Source organism: Crocuta crocuta, unplaced genomic scaffold (genome assembly GCF_008692635.1).
Source record: "Crocuta crocuta isolate KB4526 unplaced genomic scaffold, BGI_CrCroc_1.0 scaffold248, whole genome shotgun sequence".
In the NCBI taxonomy this organism is placed as follows: Eukaryota; Metazoa; Chordata; class Mammalia; order Carnivora; family Hyaenidae; genus Crocuta; species Crocuta crocuta.
In genome coordinates this window covers 4,740,096-4,756,742 of record NW_027532409.1, presented here as the reverse complement: position 1 = coordinate 4,756,742, position 16,647 = coordinate 4,740,096, and the positions used below count along the sequence as shown (strand labels likewise).

Genomic DNA, 16,647 nt, shown 5'->3' with positions numbered 1-16,647 from the left:
TTTTTAACCTTGGGCTGACTTCCAGTAGTTGGGACTATTTCCTTCCTGTAAATTTCTAAAAACGAACATTGTGTGTATGTGTAGACGCCTGCTTGTCTTTGGGTGTGTTGGCGTGTATGTGCATTTCCAGCATGCACTCCTGCCTTGGGAGTTCTTGCTCTTTACGTGCTCTTAGACTGTCTAGTGCTTTTGACAACTTTAGAGATAGACAGAAGACACACCTACCCATATGTCCATGGGTATACATATACTCATCTACAAGTTAAAGATTAATCATTGTTTTATGAAGAAGTGAGCATTGAATAGTTTAATTAGACAAATGACGCTCTCTTTTGGGCTTTAAGTTTGGGTTTACATTTGGAGCTGCTGTGGGAAAATAGCAGCTGCTTCTTAGGTATAACACTGACTTGAGTGACCATCACTTTGAGAGCAGGTTCAGATTACAGAAATCTGAGCCCTGGTGTCTAAATGTTTGACCCAGTGGACACGTGCCATTTTGAGCAGAGATCTCTTTGAGTCTTTTTGAATGTTCTGTTATTTTGCCTACTTCAAGTTGCCATTTTTTAGAAAGTAAAACTGGACTGTGTCATACTTTGTAATCTTGGAAGTTCCTTCTCTGACTTGCGTTTTTATCTCTATAAAATATAGGGCTTGAAGATTAGAAAGTCTTTTCCTAAAATCCTTTTTTTTTAATGTTTATTTTTTAGAGACATAGAATGTGAGCGGGGGTGGGGCAGAGAGAGAGGGAGACACAGAATTGAAGCAGGCTCCAGGCTGTGAGCTGACAGCACAGAGCCCATTGTGGGGCTCGACCTCACAAACTGTGAGGTCATGACCTGAGCCGAAGTCAGACATTCAACCCACTGAGCCACCCAGGCGCCCCCAGAAAGTTTTTTTCTACAGTAGAGTAGAAATGTTCGCAGTTGGAATCAGGAGTCAGAATAAAACCTTTGCAGATGAAGTCCGCAAGCTCCAGGGGTTTGGTGTGCTTTACATGAAGTGGTGAAGGTGACAGCTGTCATTGTGACTTTGCCTCCTTATTTGTTCTCTATTCAAGCTCTTCTATATTTAGGAAAAAGTATGGACAACTCTCTTGCTTAATCCAGCCATTACGTACTTGGAGAACTTTAAGCAGAGCAACTTTGCAATTTTAAACTCAACAAAAATTTACCAGTAGCCTTCTGAGCATTTTCGGGGTTTGGATAGTGATTAATGGACTCAGTCCACTCTTTCTTCAAAATGTCTGGTATGATGTATTTGGTGCTTTTCTGGGTCCTTTTATTTGGCCCGCCGTGTTTCTCTTCTGTGAGGCATACTTGCTAGGGGGCATTCCCATGAGTATCGTTTAACGCAGTGAGGATTCAGTGATGAGCATCTGCGGTCCCCATTCCAGGCTTTCCTGGCTTTCTCCATGGAGGCCAGTGGTCCTTGCCATTTATCTTTGGTGGGGTTTTCCATTTATAAAATAACATTACCCTCTCCTGGGGCAAACAGGGTCTCACGCTTGTCTAACCTGAAGTTGTTAGTGTCTGCCTTCTCTCAACACACGGGGCCTTCGGGGTGCTTTCTTTTCCTTTCTGTGGAAGAAGTCTCCGGTAGACTGTCTGAAGGGGTCCTTCCCAGCAGGTAGCATGCTTCTCCTCTCTAATATGAAAAACAACAACAAAAACAAAACATTCACATGAGCGCACACCTTCACCACCACCACTGCCAGCGTCCCCTTCTAACTCCCTGTTTTCTCTCGCCACTTCGACTTCTGCGCCCACTGCAGCGGGGCCTGGGTATCTTACAGCCGACTGAAGTGGCTGTCTTCAGAATCTGCCGCCGCTGGTCCAGTCTCAAATGCCGAAAGATACTTGTCCCCCCTGTTTCCTTTTCTCTTTTTGGCCCTCTTTATAGCACTTGATACTGTTCATCACCCTTTATGTGTTCTTCTCGAGTTTCTGGGTACCACCTCTGCTGTTCTCGTCTTCCCTGTGCATCCTTTACAGAGCTTACTCCATCCCCGCCCTGTAAGTGTTGGTAATCTTCAGCCTTTTCCTTGTTCTGTCCTTGCAGGACACCTTTAGAGAGGCTTCAGCTACCACCTGTGTGCTGATGGCTTAAGTCTAGACCTTTAGCCCAGATGCTTCCTTGGGCTTCAGACCCATATATCTTCTTTCGACAGACACCTCAGATGTCAAATGACCCAAACAGACCATCTTCTTCTTCTAACCTTTCCTTTCCTTGCCTTCCCTGTCTTGGAGAATGGCGTTGCCATTCATCAAAGCCAGACACCAAAGTTCGTCCAGTGTTACTCCCCGTTTGTCCCTCCTTCCAGATGGGTTTATTCGGTCTCCCTCAGCCCCTGTGTCGCACCACTGCCAGACACCTCCCGTGGCCTGGCTGCCCCATCGGAGTAGTCAGCAAGCCATTGTGATTTTGTCTCCTCAGCTTTACTTGAACCTGTCCCCTTCTCTTCATCTCTGTGTCCGTGTCCACCACCTTAGCCCAGACTGCCATCACCTCTCACCTGCTCCCTGTAGTGGCCTCACTGCAGACCCATCTGCTTTTGTTCTTGCATCCTAGAATTCATTCTTCACGGGGCAGCCCTCTGATATTTTTCAAAATGTAGCTCTGAGCAGGTCATTCCTCTGCATAAACATTTTAATGGCTTCTTGCTCCTGGAGAATAAGCCCAAATTCTTATATGTTCCCCTTGCCCACCCTATGCTCCGCCCCACGGCCCCTGTTGAGCTCATCAGCCGTGTCTCTTGTCCCATTCCATAGTGTTTTGTCTGTGCCGGCCTTTTTTTCTCCAGCTTTACATGCGCTGTTCCCCTTGCCTAGAACACTCTGTCCCCTTTTCTTCCCACCAGTTACCCTTACCTCTGTGATTCCGGTTCATCATTTATATTCCGTGTCAAACAGTATTCCCCTGAGACCCCACCCCCATCTCCACCCTGTAAAACCAGGTTTCTCCCCGCCACCCTGCACGTATACTGTCCTATCTCCCTGTCTTTTTCCTTCAGAACACCACATAGTTTGTCATTCTGTTTATGGATGATACGGTTATTTCCCTGACCAGACCATAAAATCCTGTCTGTATTGTCACTCTTTCATCCCCAGCCCTATGCTAATGCTTGACACGGCGCCCTGGTCTCAGGTGGCAGGTGTGGTTGTGGCTCAGTTCATCTCTAGGCTAGGACAGACTAGATCTTTGATGGCGGGGGCCTCCTTTCACATGGATGATGCTACCCTGAGATCTAGGCTTTACTGGGTAGATAGATTTTCCCTCTCGACCTTTAGAGTGATCGGACTAGACTGGTGCTACCTAGTCATAAAAGTCCATGACTTTTCCATGGTCTTGGAGGTTAGAGACTCTTTCATTTGCTCAAACAAACTTTTGTGAATGTGCTAAATTTTCAGGACCTCCTCACGTGGCTTATGGGAGGAAGGATCTTTGTATCCCATGAACACTTCTCTTTTCCTTCAATTCTGTTGTGCCTTTTCTTCACATGTGGCTCAGGAACACCGAGGACTGCTTATAAGATGATCCACACGGGAGGCGTGGTGGTTCTTTTCCCCTCGGCTTGACTGGTTCACATCGGACAGCTTAGCAAGTGCCTGGTCTCGTTCAAGTCTGGCGCCACCCCATAGTGGAGGCAGCATGTCCATTCCTGGCTTAAATGTAAAGACACTGAGCCCAGCAAGGTGAAGTCATAGGGTGCACCACGGGCGAATGGCAGAGTAGGATTTGAACTTGGGTTTTCTGACACTGTTTTCTATCACAGCCGCCTCCTCCTGGTGGGAGAGAGGTGATACATCCTCTCAGCCTTTGGAGGTGATAGGAACTGTATTTCTTTTTTTTTTTCTTATGCAAAGGAATTGGTCTTTTTATTTCTTGTAGAGAAAACTGTATCCAGGTGCAGTGCAGTAACCTACAGGCTGCCTTGCCCCACACAGACCTTCTAGCACTTAAGATTATAATAAATATCACCTAAAATTATTCTGTGTGAGAATTGCCCTTTGCCTTTCTACCCTTTGCTTCTCAGCTGCCCTCTAGGAAGGCCTGACTTACCAGTATTTATTTGGCTCAAGAGGAGAAACCATTTGAAGGTCTGCATTTCCTTTTTTTTTTTTTTAATTTTTTGTTTTTTTGTTTATTTATTTTTGAGAGAGAGAGAGAGCGAGTGAGCAGGGGAGGGCAGGGAGAGAGGGAGAGAGAATCTCAAGCAGGCTGCACATTGTTAGCATGGTGCCCGATGTGGGGCTCTGTCTCACAAACCGTGAGATCATGACCTGAGCTGAAGCCAAGAGTTAGATGCTTAACTGACTGAGCCACCGAGGTGCCCCAGGGTTCTGCATTTCTGATGTTTGGACAACATCAGTCACCTGCTTTTCCATGAAGATGGTTAAGGAGGCCAGTTTGGGAGACCCTTTGTTACTTACATAAAACTTACATTTTTGACATTTGACTTTAAAAGAAAGAAAAGCACTTATTATAAGTAGTAAATGGTTCTTCTTGTACTTTAGTACCACGTATTTACCTGGGTTTGTATGAGAGACACCTAGCATAAATGTAAACATTTGTGGAGGACCCAGGTGCGTTTTTTAAATAAACCTCTTTTTAAAGCATTTTATGGACATCTGTTAAATTGTAAATATTTAGCTTTATAATTACGTCAAGTTTTGAAAATTTGCCCAGCCCTAAAATTGACTTTCTTTTTTTGTTAGTTTCATTTTTATTAATTTAATAATGTGTAGACACTATCTTTTTATTCTTCTTCTTTTGCTTCTGCAAATGCCTCTCAGAAGGGAGTTTTTGCTGCACCAGTAGAAGCTCCCTTAAACCTTCTGGGTGGACGGTCTGCTGGGGAGAAAGAAGCATCCTGAAAAGACTTCGTGGCCCAATTCCGAGCTTAAGAAGCCCCTTCTTCCCATTTGATGCCTTCAGTGGATGGTTGCCTCTCTCTAAGGACATTCCTCCAACTGTATCCATTCTGTCATTTTGCCTTCTGGGATATACTTTGTGTTTAACTTTACTGCTGGTTTAGTAAGAGGCCCTGAGCGCTGGAGCCAGAGCCACGGCCTCCTCCTTTCCCTGTATCTTCCCCCGCAGTTCTACCCCTGCTGTGACCGCCTAATGTGTGTCACTTTGCAGTGCTGCGGCTGCCACAGAGTCACAGGGGACCATGGAGCCGGCTGGGGGAGAGAGGTGCAGATTGGTGACGGGGTTTGTTTGTTTTTTTTTGTCTCCTGTAGATTTATGAAGAAAAGGCAAAAGTGGCATTCTTCTTTTCAATCCAAAGATTTATGTATTTTCCCTAAAAAATGAAAGACAGAGAAATGAATTAATTGTGGTTTATATAGAGGCTATGCTTTCTAAGTATAGATCCTGTGAGCTTTAGTGACAGGGTGTTAAGTAGTTTTAGGGTGGGGGTCAGCTTCCCCTTCCTCTTTGGCTGTCAGCCCTCATCTGATTGAGCAGCTCTCTGACTTAAATTCCGTACAGCAGGTCACCTCTAAAGCAAGGCCCTTCATAAACTGCTGCGTGCATAATAACCCTTTATGACTCTTAATTGGGAGTAGCCGAGCAGTGGGTGGTTTTTATCTACCATATGTCCTATAGCACAACAGGGCAAGATAAAGAAAAACATGGGTCTCAATGCTGGAAATTTTGTCTCATCAGATCAAGCCCCTGCATGCGGTATGATTTCTAACATAATTTTTCTTATGTAAATACTTCCTAGTCAGAAAAAAAGAGATTTAACAATGTTTACATTTTGATCAGTATTTCTTATAGGAGTTGCTAGGGGAGAAGCTTATAATTTTGTTTGTTTTGAAAATGAAATTCCTGTAGAAAGGTCAGCACAATGTCAGCCCCTATCATTTCTAACCCTTTTATCTCTGAGCTCATCTGCAGCATGTCAGGTCTGGCCTGCTGCTCTCCCCAAACAAGGCGAAAGAATGTGCAAGCCTCACTCCAGTCAGCCAGCCGTGTGTGTGCCCCATGATGGTCCCCGTTCGTGCTCCATGATGGCCCGTGTCCACACGGTGTCAGCTGGACCCACAGGAAACAGAGGGTTTTGGATACATTTTCTGCTGCCAGTTCAGAGAGCCTGTGAAGCAAGATTCCAGAGCTTTGCCAGGGGCATAAATCCTAGGCATTATCTCCGAACTGCACACTGGGCCTCACCCTCTGCGTTTTAAACATTTCTTGGCAGTTAAATAAACTCCGGCAGTTTATCACCGGTGCCCACTCTCCCCCCACCACCCTCCTCCAGGATCCTGAAGCAGGGTAGCAGCAGCAAGTCTGATAGAACTGTCAGCTTATCCCCAAGTCCCCACAGCCTCTCATGGGTGAGGCAGGGTCTGCTGCGGTCGGTGCACGTGGCGGAGCGGTGCAGCTCAGCCCCTCACCTCTGCCGCCACTGCGGTACAAACAATGCATGAGCAGGACAGGAAGAGCTGCGGGACTACCTGCTTGGGTCTGCCTTGTCTCTTGCTTACGATGGGCAGTGGGGGGAAGGCAAGTACCTGAAGACGAGAATACAGAAGGGAGCCGCTGTGACTTGTGGCGCAGGTCCCGATCTCGCACGTTCTGTCCCTGGCAGGGCGGCGTGAGAGCTAGGCCCGGTCCTCTGTTGCACACAGGTGGGAGGCGTGTGAGACAAGGAGCGTGGGACCACCCTGCCACCGTGTTTCCCCAGCGGAGCGTCCTTGCTGTGGGAGGCGGCACACGTACATGGGTCAGTCAGAAGCCTTGGAACAGGTCTCCTCACGCTGACGTAGGTGTTAGAGGTAGCATGACAGGCTGGACCTCTGCGGCCTGCACTTGCTGGGGGCGCGGCCTGGGGCCTGCAGCAGGAGAGCTTGTGCTCCGGCTTCTGTCGGAAGGCAGGCTGGTAGGTGCCGAAGAAAGATTCTTGGGTTTTCGTGATCTGTCTCTGCTACCTGTCCAGAACCGAAGAGAAAAGCCGTGGACAGACAGCTAGTGAGGCAGCACCGTCACCTGACCAAGGGAGCCCGGGAGCGGGGGGAACGGGGGGCAAGTGAGAAGCCAGACTTGTGTTGTGGGGATGGTTTCGTTTGGACCCGATCTGGAGAGTGTGTTTGTCCTTGGTGACATCTATAGATGGCTTCATCTGTTGAAAAAAAAGGGTAGGAGATCAGAGTGTGTTACTACTGAATCTATTAAGGGAACTGTAAGATTGCAATTACTATTCGGTTTGACCTAATCAGAGCTTGCCACGAATTTTACCTGCTCATTTCTCCTCAAAGCACTAAGCTGGGTCATTCAATTGTCCCAGCTAAGCCAGGTACATGTTTTAACAGTTTTGAAAGCAATCTTTACCTGTATTTGGATATTCAGAGTATATGCGTTGTCATCCGTGCCGATGCATTTAAACCTCTTGGCTTATTTCTTAGGGTCACAGCAAAATAAGAAGGTNGGCCAGCATCCCCCGCCGGTGTGGTGCCCTTGTTATCGGTGATGATCCGGGACAGCACTTCCTGATCACTCAGTGTCCATACCATACTCAGTGCTCACTCTGGGTGTCACACGTCCTGTGGGTCTGGACAGATGTGTAACAGCGTGTGTCCATCATTCTAGTGTTTTCACTGCCCTAAAATCCTCTGTGCTCTTCCTGTTCATCCCCCCAAGCCCTGTCTCCATAGTTTTGCCTTTTCCAGAATGTCATAGTTGGGTTCATACAGTATGTGGCCTTCTCAGCTTGACTTCTTTCACTTAGTAACATGCATTTAACGTTCTCCATGTCTTTTCATGACTTGATATCTCCCGTCTTTTTAATGCTGCATAATTGTCTGGTTGAGGCAAAGTTCATTTGTCCATTTACCTGAAGGACTCTTTAGCAGCTTCCAAGCTTTGACAGTTAGGAATACAGCTGCTAGAGACATTCATGTGCAGGTTGGGGTAAGTTTTCAACCCCTTTGGATAAATACCAGCGAGCATGATTGCTGGATTGTATGGTAAGAGAATGTTTACCTTTGTAGGAAACCACCAAATTGTCTTCCAAAATAGTGGTACCGTTTTGTATTCCCACCAGAGCCTAGGAGAGTCCCTCTTGCGCCACATCCTTGTCAGCTTTTGGTGGTGTCAGTGTTCCGGATTTTGGTCATTCTAACAGGTATGTGGTGGCATCTGGTCTTAATTGTATTTCGGTGGCTTAGTCGGTTAAGCGTCCAACTTTCGCTTAGGTCATGATCTCGCGGTTCATGGGTTTGAGTCCTGCGTCAGGCTCTGTGCTGACTGCCAACTCAGAGCCTAGAGGCTGTTTCAGAGTCTGTCACTCCCTCTCTCTCTGACCCTCCTCTGCTCATGCTGTCTCTCTCTCTCTCTCTATCTCTCTCTCTCTCTCCTAGAAATAAATAAAACATTAAAAAAAAAAAGCATTTCTCTGATAACAGATGTTGTCTTTTGCAAACATTCTCTCCCAGTCTGTATCTTGTCTTTACATTCTGTTGACACTGTCTTTTGCAGAGCAGAAAAATTTTCGTTTTAATGAAATCCAGCTTATGTATTCTTTCATGGATCAACCCTTTGGTATTGCATTCTAAACATCATCACCAAACCAAAGATCATCTAGATTTACTTTTGCTATCTTCTAGGAATTTTATAGTTTTTGATTCATTTTGAGTTAATTTTTATAAAGGATGTAAGTTCTGTGTCTGGATTTGGGTTTTTGGGGGCGTTTTTTTGTTTGTTTGTTTTTTGTTTTTTGTTTTTTGTTTTGTATGTGGGTCTTCAGTTGTTTCAACTTTTTTGTTGAAAAATAGTCTTTTCCCCATTATATTGCCTTTGCTCCTTTATCAAAGATCAGTTGGCTGTATTTATGTGGGTCTGTTTGTGTACTCTGTTCTGTTGCATTGATTTTTGTCTCTTCTTTTGGCAGTAGTATCACATTGTCTTGATTACTGTGGCTTTATTGAAAGTCTTAGAGTTGAATGATGTCTGACTTTGTTCTTCTTTTTCCATATTGTGTTGGCTATTTGGAGTCTTTTGCCTCTCCATGTAAGCTTTAGAATCACTTTGTCTGTATTCACAAAATAACTTGCTGTGCTTTTGATTGGGATTGCATTGAATCTACAGATCAATGTGGGAAGAACTGACATCTTTACAATATTGAGCCTTCCTATTCATGAACATGGAATATCTCTTCATTTATTTAGCTCTTCTTTGTTTTGTTTCAGAGTTTTATAGTTTTCCTCATATGGATCTTAATAATATACCTAAGTAGTATTTCATTGTTTTGGGAGCTAATGTGAACTCTCTATTTTTTCATCTTTTTCAGTGACAGCCCCACTTTCATCCTTTCTGTAGTGATGCCTCCTCCTAGGCTCATGCACCTGCTCTTAAAGTAGAAATCCCTAGGGAACAAGTAACCCAGTGGCATGAGGAGGTGTGTACAGGATCCATCAGCTTTCAGAGTGGCCTGAAGAGAGGATTTTAATGGGGGAGCATATTTTCTTTAATTAAAATGAAGTTTATTTGATTGTGTTATAATGTAATCACAGCCTAAGCATGATGAGCTACCCCCTCCCCCCCTCCTTATCCCCAAATAAGAACAAATGGGTTTTGGGGTTTCTTTTAAAAGATTGCCTAGGAGGGGCACCTGGGTGGCTTAGTCGGTTAAGCGTCCGACTTTCGCTTAGGTCATGATCTCGCGGTTCGTGGGTTCGAGCCCCACGTCGGGCTCTGTGCTGACAGTTCAGAGCCTGGAGCCTGTTTCAGAGTCTGTGACTCCCTCTCTCTCTGACCCTCCCCTGCTCACACTGTCTCTCTCTCTCTCTCTCTGCTGGAAATAAAACATTAAAAAATAATAATAATAAAAATAAATAAAAGATCGCCTAGGAGAGGATTATTTGAATTGAAGGTGATGTCTAACGAGATTAACCACCTTTCCTTTTAAACTCAGTTGGACTTACTGAGTTAGTCTGAGGGTCACTCAAGAGTGTGGAGCCTTGGACTCTGAACCTAGCTCTGCTCACTGGAGACTCCATGATCTTTAGACTGTTCTTAAGGAATCCCTGGAGTTGAAGGGCTCTGTAGCTGCCAGGAGTGATGACTCCCAGTCAGGGTGGCTTTTGTCCGTCTGCTTCGGTCAGGGGGTTTGGGCAGGGAAGAAGGGTAACTGTTCAGTAACTCTTCTACCTTTTTTGTACATAGAGTTCAGGAGAAGTTAATTAAATGAATCCTTGTTCAGTAATAGAGAGTTAGTCTTCTCTATAAATTTCTCTTGAAGTATATAAATCCGAAGGGGGGAAAATGTTTGCAGAGGGGGAAGGGCAGGGAGGCTTGACATTTTAGATCCTCATCTCTGAAATTAGTTTTCAGTTAAAGCTGATTACCTAATGTGGTATACTTGTACCTAATGTTATGTTTTATATGTTAATTTATTGGGCAACTCTTGGACACCTACTGTTTACAGAACACTGCTGGTGATGGTGGATGATGGGTAAAGCAGATGGGTCCGGTCTTAGCCTCCTGAAGCTCACTAGTGTGATAGAGGAGTCATTATTAATAATTTAAATAAGTCATTATTTTAGTTGTGTTAAGTCTACAAAGGAAAGAAATGGGATGCCGGGAAAGCTTACTTTCTTTCCTGTGTCTTCATCTGATGGTTTGTGGGAGCAATTCTCCTTTCGGGCAGAAGGCGTGGCTGTCTGCACTAATGTGGGCACAGAGCCTCCCTGCCCCTGTTTCCACGTCCCTTCTCCCACCCTTTTCTTGGACGATGTCTTTCTAACTTGAGCTAATTGTTCTTCATTTAACTGTTTCCTGTCTTATCGCTCTTCCCAGGAATCCTTAAGCATATGCCCTCAAACCCTCCGCCTCTCTAAGTGTGTATAAGGTGTCTGGTAGGAAGGGATCTAGAATTTGAAGAACAATCTTATGAGTAGGCCAGTTCCTTCATTTTCAGATAAGGAAGGTGATGACGAAGGAAGAGAGGGACCAGGTCCACAGTCACATGACAAGTTGGAGTCAGAGCCAAAACCAACCCAAGTCTTTGACGCAGAGCCCAGTGCTTTCTGTTGCATTCCTGTAGGAGAGGCTTTAATCAGCAGGGATCCATCCTCAGGAACTTCCTGTCTTTGCAGAAATACCAAGGAGGGTGACACAGCTAGCCAGGGGCTAGGGGGCCCCCGACAGGGCCCTCAAATGGCCCAGGGTTGTTATTCCATACAGATTCACCAAAGGTGCTTTTTGCTGGGAGGAAAGAAAATAGTACACCAAGTTCCTGTCATTAGGGAAGTCCTATTTTAGAGGAACATGGAAGTCTAACATACATGAAGAGAGCACCTCAGAGGAGCCTGTTAGGAGCTCAGATGCACCTCGGTGCACAGGAGGGCTCCAAAATGGGTGGAGGTGGGGACCAGTCTTCTGGATGAAGAGAAAGTATTTTCCTAAAAGGGGTGGAGCTCAGTGGGTAGGCAGGGAAGCGGAGGCAGAACTTCACTGGGGCAGGGGAAGGAAGATGCCCTCCAAGCCAGAGTGGAACCGTGAGCAAATGGCCCATGCAGGCGGTGGCCTGTGGGTGGGGGGTTGGGCAGTTGTGGGAGACACGTTTAGGCAGACACTAGTTTTAGAAGACCTTGAGTCCTGAGCCGCCCTGGGGCTAGTGCGGTGCCATGCTGCACTCTCTCAAGGAAGCGACTGGGTGAAAGCTGGGCTTTCGGAAGAGAAGTCTGGCATGTGTAGGGGAGACTACCGGAAGGCCTCAGCAGGGATTTGCCGCAGTTACTCGGGTGTGCGGTGAGGAAGCCCTGGACACGGGCAGTGGTGGGGATATTTGGGGCTTCTGTGGTGCTTGTCATAGGTGGTAGATCTGGGGTACTCTCTCGGATTAATACACAGGAGAGCTTTGTAGTGATTTTTCTAGGCATGTCTAGGTGGCACCCTCAAAAGAACTGTAAAGCCTGAGCATCTGTATCTTAATTTTATAAGGTATTTTCAAATAAAAGAACCAATTAAAAGGCAGTGCAAACACACAATGTCATGCTTTTACTTCTAAATCTCAAGTGCTACATTAGATACCATTTAATTCACTGTTGGCAGTGTTGAACTCTGCTTTCCTTTTTTATGTAAAGTGTTCTTCCTTTTGCGAACCTGTCTGCGGTGGGGACGGGTGGCCTGGTGGGGAGAACTAGAGCCAGAAGCCCAGAGTATCTGTACTGGCTCCTCAGGCCTGACCATCCGCGTGCACACACTTAACCGCCTCTTCTTCTCTTTGTCTCCTTAGGAATACAAACAGAAACTCGCTCGGGTAACCCAGGTCCGCAAGGAACTCAAGTCCCATATCCAGAGCTTGCCAGACCTCTCATTGCTGCCCAACGTCACAGGAGGCTTGGCCCCCCTGCCCTCTGCTGGTGACCTGTTTTCAACTGACTAGGACAGGTGCCATGCCCCAGATTCCCATCTCTACCAGCAGAAAGAAGAGAGAGGGCAAGTCATGGTTGGAAATAACCATGGTGGAAATAACATGTGGCCCCTGGTCCCGTCCCTCCTTCATCCCAGTCCCGCAGCCTCAAGAAAGAACCACAGACTCTGTATCTCCTCTCCGTCCTCTCCTGTCGAGCACAATTCAGAACAGTGGCGAGTGGAGTCCAATTAGATTCCTATTTGGAAAGAATACAAACTCTCCCCCTTCATGTTTTCGTGCCCCTGTTGGTTTTCCATTATTAGCTTTCTCTTTACACCCAAGAAGTTTTGAAAATCATGTGTACTTCTGGAAGCTTTCAGAAGAATCTTGTCCCTCCCGACAACATTGTGTCATGAGAGCAGCTTCTCTTTTCAGAGCTGGGTTTGCTCAAGTTCAGTGCAGGCCTCCACTGAAGGACTTGCTCTGGAGTCATTGACTTTCCTGGCTACCGTCCACCCCAAAGGTTGGAGGCATGACTGTCAAGCAGCTTTGCCATGAAGAGTTTGCCAAATCTCTGATCCTTCCTTTCCCCTGCTTGTAGTGATGTATAGTTAGTTACAGGTGCGGTGCATTTGTTTTATAAGCAGACTAGGGAATCTCGCAATAAGATTCAGAGCTGACCTGGGACCTAAAGTCACAGTTCGGAAATAAGAGTAACAGGGATCACAGGCATAGGTCAAAAATAAGTTATTTGCTTCAGGTTCCTACAGATAACCTTCCCAGGCACCTACGGTCATAGAAAAGGTTCCTAAAGACATGATCTTTTGGCCCTAATCTTGTGAAGGCAGTTGTTAGAAATGGCACTGGTGGGCCCCAGAAGCTAAAGGCAAAACTGGGAGTGTGGGCTGTGCACGGGTGTTGCTTTTAGACTCCCATCTTTTAGGGAATAGGGTCCGCACTAACGTTGCTTCACTGGGCTCAGGTCTGCGGTCTGGTGAGTGATCTTGAGTATCTCCCCTGCAGATAGGACACTCTGTGCACGTCTGTCTGTCTGTCCGTTTACACCGCTGCACACGTCCTTGTGTCTGGAGGAGGAGGAGGAGGAGGACTTCGATCGGCTGTTACCGAGTCGCTCCTCTTGGGCAGAGGAAGGGGGCACGTCAGGGATATTCATTTTGGGTTTTAAATCCATTATCATGCCAGCTGACATTATGACTGTATGATGTAGTTACAGAGGATTTTTACCTTGCTTTTAGTAAAGGTTGGGCCTGCTAACTGTAAATCATTCTGATTTGGCAGGCTGCTGCTTGACATTGGAACGGGTAAAAAACAGTTTGCCCCAGGAGTGTAATAGGAGTCCGGGCCTGGAGGCTGAAATCCGCAAGCTAGAGAAAGGAATTCAGCAGTGGGGGCTTCAGGATCTCCATTACTTTGAGTTGTTACTTCCAGGATTACCAAAAAAAGCCAATTACTTGTAATTTTACATGTTAAACATGTTGAAACATGCCTGTGTTTTTAAAGCGTGGCAGGCTTTCCTTTAAGAAGCTCTTCTGTCTGCCGTGAAATGAGAACAGTGAAAAGTCCTAGCGGGGTTCAGCTGAACTCTGTGGAGAGCATAGTGGCATTGAAGCTCTTCTCCGGATTGGAGTACGGACCGTGTGTTGTTTGCCTGTTGTCCTGTCCTTCTGAAATTAACGAGTCTCTAACTGTAAAGTTTTCCTCCCAGAGGCCAGGCGGCAGTAGGTGACTTTACTAAATAAAATCGCAGGGAAATTGCAAGATCAATTCTAATCTTGCGATTAAAATGTCTGCACATACGCCCCTCCCCGTGTGCTGTGCTGCTTCAGTCCTACATGAGCTGGGTGTGCAGTGGGCCCATCTTGGACATTCTCTGTGCTTTTCCCAAGGAAGCAAAATTTTACTAGCGTCAAATCAAAAGGTTAGAGTAGACATTCGCTCTGATCAGCTGGATGAAAATGTTACAACATAATGGATTTCACCCACTGCTATGTTTTCTCTGATTGAGTTTGACCGGCAATTGGTGCATAATTCTTAACAGCAAGAGCAAGAAATGAAACTGTAGCAATTATGTAAATGAGTGTGTTGGCCTCCTAACACCCGTTACTAGTGGACTTCCTGTAAGGAAGTTAGTTTTGGGGTTTGTTTCGTTTTTTAATGAAATGCTTTTGTTTTTTTAAATTTTAATTCTCCCTGTATCCTCCCCAAGTGTNGGTGGAGTGGGGGAGGTGGCTTTTGTTTTGTGTGTTTTCTTTCTTTAGGGCATCTGTAGGCCTCGAAGGACCTCTCCTTTAGGTCATATTCCTCAGAACGTCTTCATTCTTCTTTGTTTTGTTTTTTTCTTAAAGAATATTTTTAAAGCTTAAATTTGTATATTAATTTAGGACTTTATTTAGAAGTATAGGCTGTCATTGGCGGCAGCAGTATATTCTGAAATGTCTCATAGATATATATTTTTGAATAAAGATGGTGTTGTTGAACGACATTGTGTGATGTTTCTTTTCCCCACCTCATTACGGAACACCCGGTGCTTTGTAAGCGGTGGGTAATTAGGAATCACCAATAGAGATTGTGCTGTCTGCACAGAATCTTGTCCCTTAGGAGTATTGTGACTGTTAGTGGCCCATAAATACTCAGCACTTACATAGTATGTTCTGGTTCTTTACAGGGGCTTAATTAGCTTTAATTAGCCAATCCACAGAGGGCCCTGGAGAGGTACCTCCATAGTTTTATCCTCATTGTACAGAAGTGGGAATGGAGGGAGAGAGGTTAAATGACCTTTTCCCCAGTGCCACAGTCTCTGACAGACTCAAACTTGGAAGTTCTTTGATTCACCGCTTTTGTTCACACTGCTAGGCCTCCGGAGAGAGATTTGATTTTGGCAATCCAGTGAAAGCCACTCTGAACTGTTTAAAAAGAGAAAAATGTGAGATAATTGTAAATCCGAGTGGTATGTCTTTTAAAAACATCTCTCTGGGTTTCCTTTCTCTTTTGTTTTCACTTGTAAATTCAGTGAAAGCCTATTGGCGGAGCACCGTTGATGAGAACTTCAAATAATAGAAAAACATTTTGAAATAACAGCCTTTTGAAGTAAGGAATCGGCTTGGGAGGCTGATTTTAACGTTTCCACTGGGTGGAGCCAACCTTGGCCAGAAAGAGTGGGGTGGACCATCTTTCTCAAGCTGCAAATAGCTGTGGTCCTTCAAGACTAACTGCTGCTCAAGCCCAAATCCAGAATCGGGGGGGCTGCAAGTATGCATTGCTGGAGTTCAGTCCTAAAGTCTGAAGGTTGAATGTGAAACGTGAATCTCAGGAGAACGGACTCTCCTTCAGTGCCCCCAGGTTTCATGGCCTAGTTAATGCCTTCACTCCTACCCCATAAATAGTAAGTCCATAATTCCTCGGGTTTAATTAGCACCCCAGGCTACAAAATATGACTGTGAGGTCCTCAAACTGAAACTGGAACTGCCCCAGAGTTCATGAATCTGTCAAAATGCTTAACTTTTGTGATTAGCGTCATTAACTCTCTGTGTGACCTTCCTGGGCCAGGTACTTGTCTCTCCGGGCCTCAGTTTTCTTATCTCTGAAATGCGGTATTGGACTAAATTATTTCTAGGTTCCATGCCAGCCCTAAAAGCTTATGGGGATTTTACCATACGTGAGAAAAAGGCAGGACTGAAGTCAGAATGCCGAATGCCAAGTCCTAGGTTCCCAGAAATACATGTTAGATAGGTTAATAATACCACCATTGTGCTTATACAGTTACTTTAAAAAAGGAGGCGCGGGGAGCATGTACAAAACCCTGGGAAATTATAGTCTACAAGGATCAGAACACAAGAGACAGTGCCAAGACCAAGAAGATGGGAGTAAACACTGTTCACTGGGCACACATTATCTGCATTTTGTATATTTGAGTTCCTTTTTCAAAAAAAAAAAAAAAAAAAAGGCTATTTTCCAGCCTGGTTTGCTGTCTTACTTTCTGCTAGAATCATTCATCTGGCTAAACTCATTTCTCTTCACCACCTCCATGGGGTTTTTCATTTTAAAAATCATTCTTCCACTCTCAGGCACAGATTCAATTAAGAACCCATTATTCTCCTTACGGTAGATTGGGATTCATATAGCTTTATGTAGTGTTGAAAGCCCCGTTTGCTCAATTTTTAGACTCTGAAATAGTTATTTGGCATTAAAATTTCATTTCTACCACTGGTTGGATAAATATTAAAATTAGCAGTATGAATTAGAATTTATCTAACATTTTTCACAAA

At 45.2% G+C, this 16,647-nt stretch overlaps 1 protein-coding gene and 1 long non-coding RNA gene across 3 annotated transcripts in view; one reads left to right on the top strand and one right to left on the bottom strand.

Annotated features, from left to right (window-relative positions):
* The window catches only part of RPRD1B (regulation of nuclear pre-mRNA domain containing 1B), a 51,585-nt gene extending 37,000 nt beyond the window's left edge, over positions 1 to 14,585 (top strand). For both annotated transcript variants that reach the window (XM_077778847.1, XM_077778846.1), the window contains one exon: positions 12,242 to 14,585. In XM_077778847.1, coding sequence (XP_077634973.1) covers positions 12,242 to 12,372 — 131 coding nt within the window. In that variant the 3' untranslated portion in view covers positions 12,373 to 14,585. The remainder of the gene's footprint in view (positions 1 to 12,241) is intronic.
* LOC144243712 (uncharacterized) lies at positions 3,959 to 6,696 on the bottom strand. Its single transcript, XR_013338742.1, has 3 exons — positions 6,519 to 6,696; positions 5,964 to 6,100; positions 3,959 to 5,305 (listed from the first exon to the last, which is right to left on the bottom strand). It is a non-coding gene; the product is annotated as an uncharacterized LOC144243712 (long non-coding RNA).
* Positions 14,586 to 16,647: the final 2,062 nt, after the last annotated feature.